Here is a 7962-nt window from a genome sequence, read left to right on the forward strand (position 1 = left end):
GTTGTTGCTGGGTAATTAGACTGTGTTTATCAAAAGAGAACTTAATCGTGTAAAACTTGAAAACTGATTAAAAAATATGCAATGCAGATACGATTCAGAACTCAAGGAATCAATTGTAAATTAAACAAAAGTGTTCTGGCATTTCATTGGCAAAAAACATCGTGAAATGTTGATATTGCTATCCTAGAGGGTTGAAATGCTTTTTATTTATCAGCCACTGAGTACGAAATGTAGTGGAGAGAGAGAGAGAGAGAGAGAGAGAGAGAGAAATTGCAGCATGCTTTCAATTGGAATAACAACGTATGTACACTTTTATTTTCCAATTTATCGACAATTGAACCTGCGGCCATTCGATTTGAATTATATGTCAAGTGGTGACAACAACCATACTAAATGCCAACATAAATGCGAAAACCAAATTACATAATGAAAATAAATAAATGTTGGAACATGTTTTCTTTTTGTAGAACACAAAAAAATAGATAGAGTCAACGGATTAAGTAAAGTTAACCGCAATCGATTGATTCGAATTGCGGAAGTGGGAAACCAAACAAATTACAAATATAGCAGTGTTACAGAAAAAAGTATGACAACAACAGTTTTACAAAATGAGGAGAAGTAAAAAATAAAAATGTTCTGAGAAAACCAATTTTCGTTGTCAGAGTAAACAAATCAATAAAAGTGCTTTATCGATCAAAGTATCAAGAAAATGATTATCATCGAAAAACGACTGATGCTCACATATGTTCGGGCATGCAGAAGAACAAAAAAAAGAGCACGAATGTTGATGGCTTCATTGATGTTTGTGTTTGTTCATCACGCGCAAATCGTGTCAATAAAATAAGTTGATCGCATTAAAGCTGGCTAATTTTGGGTTTTCTTCTGAGATTTATTTCACATATCTCTTGAGATTTCCCATTGATTGCCAATATACCATACGAGACCGCAACCAAATTGGAAAAAATTCATGGTAAGCTAAGTTCAGTGAACACCGAAATGAAAATAACGTTGAAGACTCATTTCAAAAGAGCGAAGATGCCGAAGACTGGCCTTCAAGCATATTCACCCACTTAACAAAAGTGAAACCAGCCACATCACATCTATTTCGGTGTCAGACTCATTTCTCAGCAATCATTTACCGTGAAATGCGATTAATTACTTCGATTACACGAAAATCTCGCCGACAGCGACAGAGCGACAGAAAGAGTCATAAACAGAGATAGAGATAAAAAGTGTAAAGTGTAAATCACAAACAAAGCCACAAAAAGAAAGTGAAAGCATCATCAGCAACTTTCTGATCGAAGTTATTTCAAGTGCGCAAAATTTTAATAGTTGATGTTTAATGCATTCAAAGTATGCAGACAATCAATGTTACCGCCGTAAAATGCGCATTGAATGAATGAACAACTCGATGGAGCAATAATTCAACCGATTGATTGAAGATGGATTGGAAATATTGAATCTTGATCTATAGAAAATATTTTGCCATGCAACGTATAAAAGCCATTGGCAAATACAAAACTTGATTCATCGCATCAACCGCTTTGACATTTATATTGTTTTCAAATTGAAATCAATGGACAAATGATTGCACAAAAAAATGAAAATCAGATATCAGAAAGTGCACTTGATTCAAAGCCATGTCGGCATGCATTTATTTAATCATCCGCTAATAAAATAATATTTGAGCTTTTTCCTATAAGCGATATCCTCAAAATCAGCGTCGTCACATGCCATTCAAACATTTGCGATTCAAACAATTGAATATTTGAAACGTACTGTCATCATATTGTGCGCATATTGGACTTTATACATATGCACAGTTTCCAGGCCAACGACTGTATTACCATTTTGACTTATAAACTTTTGCCATAAACGTTTTGAAATAAATACACTCCACGTGGCATTGTACATATTGCTTTCGTCGTTTATTGGCAATCTATATTGTTCAATATTTAGGTGGTCGTACAATTTCAGAACGTTTTTTTTCTTTTCGCTTCGAAACGTTGAATTCCTTCATGTCGTTTCACATCATAGCATATTCAATTGTGTATGGTGTCTGGTGTGCACCAAAAAGATTCGTTGTGATGCATCAATAACGTATCGCCGACATTATTTGAATGGCACCAGAAAACGGATACCTATTGCGATTAAATTCAATTGTTGTGATGAGGTTTATGGTGGCATCATAAAACATTCGATTCAAAATGTGATTCTTGATGAAAATTCATTTTGAAACATTTTCAAAATGAAACTAGTGAAGCGAACCAAGCCATAATTCAACATTGACAACAAAAGCTTTTACCATTTTCACATAACCAGCATACAAACTGCATTACCCATTCGTTGAATTTTATTCACTTGGCACTGACCACATTCACAAACACAAAAGCACAACAACAGAAACAAAAAACAGTTGTGTGCATCAACAGCACAAGCAACATCCACTTACTGTGGCCACCACAAATAGATAGACCAATAGATTCACATATTAATGAATGAGCTTCAAAATAGTATACCATTTCATAATAATTTTATGAACAATGCCATTGATGTGCAACGTTAAATGTATAAACATGAGATGTGATTTGCTTATGAATGTATGATGGAAAATATAACACGCCAGCATCCATATATATTTTATGTACCAAATCCAGAAACAGGAAAGAGACAAAGTAGCGAATAAAAAACGCATTCATTTAATATAGAGGAAAATCACGTTTAAATATATCATTAAGGTGATGTGATGTCGCTGTAATATTTCTCAAGTTTGCATGTGTCGTTTCCATTCAGTTTTCGCTTTTGTATATTCATGATTGTTGAATAATTTGAATGCAGGCAATATTATCAAATACAGTATGGAATCGTGTTTATTCAGCGAAAAAGAGACAAAGAGTGGAAGATAGAAAAAAATGGCTATGGAGAGGCCTAGATGTGGTAGTGTTTGTGTGTATGTGTATCAAAATAAAATGTCGCTATTCGCAATTCACTTTCAAACGATGCCAAGTGTGGAAAAAGTTCACAGTTCGCAACTCATATGCACATAATAAAATCGAATATTAATTGTGTCTTTTAATTAATATAAAAAATTCATTCGAAATTGTTTATGGGCTATCCTTTTTGAGTGTCAGTATTATGAGCACGTTCAATGGTTTGGATTGAACTGAGTTATACGTGTGAGCGTTTTTATATCGCTTTTTTCTCTCTCTCTCTCGGCTAATAAAAATAACTCATCCAGTTCATCCAATTTTATTAAATAAATGTAATCAAGTTAGCACGACACACACATGGAGCCGATATAGGATGATTCTAGCTCTTGCGTGAGTGTATACTTTATATATATGTATTTACGTCGATCATCAACCAATAAATTTAGTAGCCCATAAATTTCTAGTTCATCCAACCAAAGTGCTTGCATCCAATTTATTACCATGGTCACTAACAAACGATCACTTTTCCGGCATTGAAAACATATACCGAACTGCAATCAAAAAATATTGAATTGTGTGTGCAACACATAACTGTTTGAGTGTCGATGTGACTATTTATTCAATTAAACTAATGGATAGTATGTCTCTTTCACTGACGTGATGTCCATGTAGATGGACATTTCAACTGGAATGAGTTCGTTTTAGATTCGATATTTTGAGTCATATTCTTCAAGTAATCAAGCAAACGATCACTGGCGACCAATCGACATCTTCTATTCTATAAAATGATTAACATGAAAAGAAAAAAAAACTGAACATCTCGAAATAAATACGAAAAAGGACGAATAAAATAATATAAACGAAATTGCAATGGTTAAATCAACAGCACAATTATAAATTGACAATTGTTTTGTGATGCGTTGTTTTTTTATTTATTCATTTAAAGGCACTTCATTCACTCAGTCCGGATAATCGTCTTTTTTAATCGGCTTTGGAAGCTATTTTAAGCACAATCGACATCAAATGACGCCTTTTGAATATTATACAAATAAGTGATAAAAATTACAGATAATTTAACAGTTTCGTTTTATGGTCCAATATGAAATTGGGTTTTTCTATACCTGAAACTGCTTAAAGGGTATAAAAGCGAGTCCTTGAACCAAAGTCCCCATTGAATTTTATTGATTTCGATGGTCATTGGATTGGTACTCAAAGAATCATTATCATAAAATGGAATTAGCATAATACAAAACGATTTCTCTTCTTTCTAATAAAAGCCAGCCAAACAAATAAAAATAATGAATAAAAACGCTATTGTAATATACATAGATAGATATATTATTTCGATTGTAAGTCTATCATTTTCTAACAAACACTTTTTTCTTTCTTCCATTTAGTCGACGCAGATGAAATTCGACGCCTGGGAAAACGCTTCCGTAAATTGGATTTGGATAATTCGGGAGCGTTGAGTGTCGATGAGTTTATGTCGATTGCTGAACTACAGCAGAATCCATTGGTGCAACGTGTCATCGATATTTTTGATGCGGATGGCAATGGTGAGGTGGATTTCAAGGAATTTATACAAGGCGTCTCGCAGTTTAGCGTTAAAGGCGATAAATTGTCCAAGCTTCGATTCGCATTTCGTATCTACGATATGGACAACGACGGTTTTATATCAAACGGCGAACTATTTCAGGTACACGAACCGAAAAAAATATATGCTACTATCGTTTTCGTCTATTTGCACAAATGAACAGCAAATGCCTGATGGCAACCAATTTTTACGTGATTGGTCAACCGAAGTACATTTATAAAATAAAAAAAAAGATGTGTAAAAAATGCCAAAAAGTCATGTAATTTGTGATTTTGGCATGGTTTAACATTTGAAATGTCATTTGTATTTTTGTTTGTGTATAAAAAGAAAATCAAACGATAACATATACCCATTCTCGTTACAGGTGCTGAAAATGATGGTCGGCAACAATCTGAAAGATACGCAACTTCAACAAATCGTCGATAAAACTATTGTTTTTGCTGATAAAGATGAAGATGGCAAAATATCGTTTGAAGAATTTTGTTCGGTAGTTGGTAATACTGATATCCATAAGAAGATGGTTGTTGATGTTTAAAACCCTCTAAATAAACATCCCATACCAACAAAACAGAAAATCCACAAAACCAAATTCAAAACAAAAAAAAAACACAAATGAAAGCAAATTAAAACCACACAATGTAAAGAAATATCTGTCTTTTTCACAATGAAAAATCCATTTGAAACAAAAGAGAGGAAACAAAAAAAAAACTTGCAAGCAAAATTAGCAAATAAAAAGAGAATATAATATTTAACCACTTTCTATACTTTGTTATAAGTAAAACAACAACAACAACAATATAAATGCGGAGTAAATAAATCGCCGTTGTCTCCACCACCTTTCAACAACATTTTTCTTTTTGGTTCTTCGGAATTGTGTAATTTTTAATCTCGGTATAAATAACTATCGGTAATTAAGCTTCTCTACTCATTACGAAAATTAAAATGTAATAAATGGAATGACAAATTAAAAGAAAAACCAAGACACAAAATTGGATGGAAAAAACAAAACACGTGCTCTAGTCAGTCGTTCGCATGCATAAATAAAGCTGTTGTTTATACTTTGTACAGGAACATCACATCCGTGTGTGTGTTCCATTTTAGTCGCAGGCAACAACTAAAAATGATAACAACTAGATTCAATAATCGATCTATGTTATTGCCGCACAGCAGATTTATATTCAGTCAATCGAAATAAAACTTATTAATTTCAAGTTTGTATCTTTCTTAATTGAACACAAAATGATGAACATTGATAACACTCTGAAAAACAACAATAACACCATCAATCTGCAATGTTTGAGTATTTATTTCAAATTATAAACATATTTCTATCATTTTGAATTGGAGTGCAAATAATAATGAATTAATTAAGAGTACTGTATAAAATATATACATATAAAAGAAAATCTATGAATAACGTAATTGTGTGAATTTTCATTCAAAATGTCCGAATTTTTTGCTGTCTCGTTTGTTTAAAGAAAATTTCTCTGTCTGAAAAAAATAAGTGATGAATCTTCTTGTTGTTTGTTTGTGTGTGTGTGTCTCGAAAATGAATATCGAATTTTGAGAGTGCAAATGCACATTTATCTTTTAACTGAATTGCTATGCAAACTCAATTAGGATCCAACTGCAACTGTACTTAGTTTTATAGCAACCAAAAAATTCAAGTTAGCAGCAAAAAGAGAACATTTTATCCAAGCAACAAACAACAAATCAAATAAATATAAAAGATCAGAGACGATCGTGGTGTCTGAGTTAAGCAATCGTTTGTAATTGCAGCGTCCCGTACGAAATCAATGCAACAGAAGTCAACATATGTAGTCGGGTGCGCGTGCACGCGACAAATTCATCAATTGTGGACCAAACACATTTTTTGTTTGCTTACGCAGAATCACATAGTTCAAATTGAATCATTGGATTTATTTTAAATTGAGCACGGCTCCTTCATTGCTTTTATCTCAAACTTTAGCATTGAGTATATTCGTAACCAAACGTATTTTGTGCAAATCATTTAATTAAAAAAAAAATCAAAAAATAAATTTGAATTGTTCAATGAGAAAAAGTCAAATTCAAAAGAAGAAGATGAAAAAATGAATTCGAATGCCTCATTGCTGGCTTTTAATCAAAATACGTGTTATTATTTCGATTTAATTAACAATTCTTGCGGATATCATAGTCAAATCAAACATTTTTCTTTCGTTTGCGGACATTATTGCTTTGAGAATGTTTTGTGTTGACTGTTCATTTCACGGTTTACATTCCAATAAACTGTAAAATCGTGTTGTTTCGCATATTTTGTAAATATCCAGTTTGCGAGCATTAATATGACCAGCTAATACAACATTTCATTTTCGTATGTTGTATTTATTATCACACTATCTCAAGTATATAACATTCAAATGTGCCAGTGTTTTTGAAATAACATCAACATCATTTCAAAAGCGAGCAATATTTGTTTTGTCAACAACAACAAAAATCTCTAAACTTTAAATATTTTTTGAAACCTAAGTAATTGTACTATTGTATTACTAACTAACTTACTATTAAAATGAAAAAAAAACAAGATGATTCTTTTTTTAAAGAGGAACTAACTTTTAAAAAAAATGATGATGAAATCATATTAAAATGAACACATTGCCTTTCGATTTTCGTTGTGTTAGTTTATTTTGAATAGATTAACGAATAACAAATAACAAAGAATAAAAACTTAAAAATAAATCTTTTTGAATTATTTGAATGGGAAACAAGAAATTGAAACAAAAGAAAAACCAACCAATGAATGTGGAGGAAAAAAAAATGATTTTCTGAATTGAAACATGCATAACTTTAACCATTACTAATATTTAATGAATTTATTTACTACGAAAAAAAAAGATGAAACCAACTTAATAAAAAAAATATATAAATATTATTGACATGATTTTTAGATAATAGACATTTAACTTAAAAACAAATTTCACAAAATGGATCTTCTTCCGACGGAGAAGGCGAGTATGCAAGAAAGTAAAGAAAATAACAAAATACATTGACACCGAATGCCGAACACTCTAACTAAGAAATTTTATTGTCTCTTTTTTTTGAAAGCAAAGAATTCATTCGATATGTGCCCATCATACACAAGTATCATCATCATCACTAATCAACTCTTTCTCTCTCTTTATAAATATATAAATAGATAAAGATTAAAGATAAAAGTATTTAATTGATACAAAACATAGAAATAAAAAAATATATAGATATTTTTAGCGTAAATTATTATCGATTTTTCTTTAGAATGGTTAAGAGTTGGGATTCAACGCAATTGAATGTGTACTTTAAGACGTATTATTTGTGTATTCGACGTGATGATGATTTTCCTCGCAAGATTTACCATCATTAGTCATTTTGAATATGCTTATAGTTAGATTCTTTGTGTAGCCGACAATTGAGTTGAATTTT

The 7962-nt window shown here is 31.6% G+C and overlaps 1 protein-coding gene across 1 annotated transcript in view; it reads left to right on the plus strand.

The window, feature by feature from the left end:
* The window catches only part of LOC116344080 (calcineurin subunit B type 2), a 33879-nt gene extending 26795 nt beyond the window's left edge, over positions 1-7084 (plus strand). The window contains exons 3-4 of the mRNA XM_031772467.1: positions 4328-4626; positions 4889-7084. Of these exons, the coding sequence (XP_031628327.1) occupies positions 4328-4626; positions 4889-5059 (470 nt within the window). The 3' untranslated portion in view covers positions 5060-7084. The remainder of the gene's footprint in view (positions 1-4327; positions 4627-4888) is intronic.
* The last annotated feature ends 878 nt before the right edge of the window (positions 7085-7962 follow it).

Source organism: Contarinia nasturtii, unplaced genomic scaffold (genome assembly GCF_009176525.2).
Source record: "Contarinia nasturtii isolate CC-2019 unplaced genomic scaffold, AAFC_CNas_1.1 Cnas_scaffold_129, whole genome shotgun sequence".
In the NCBI taxonomy this organism is placed as follows: domain Eukaryota; kingdom Metazoa; phylum Arthropoda; class Insecta; order Diptera; family Cecidomyiidae; genus Contarinia; species Contarinia nasturtii.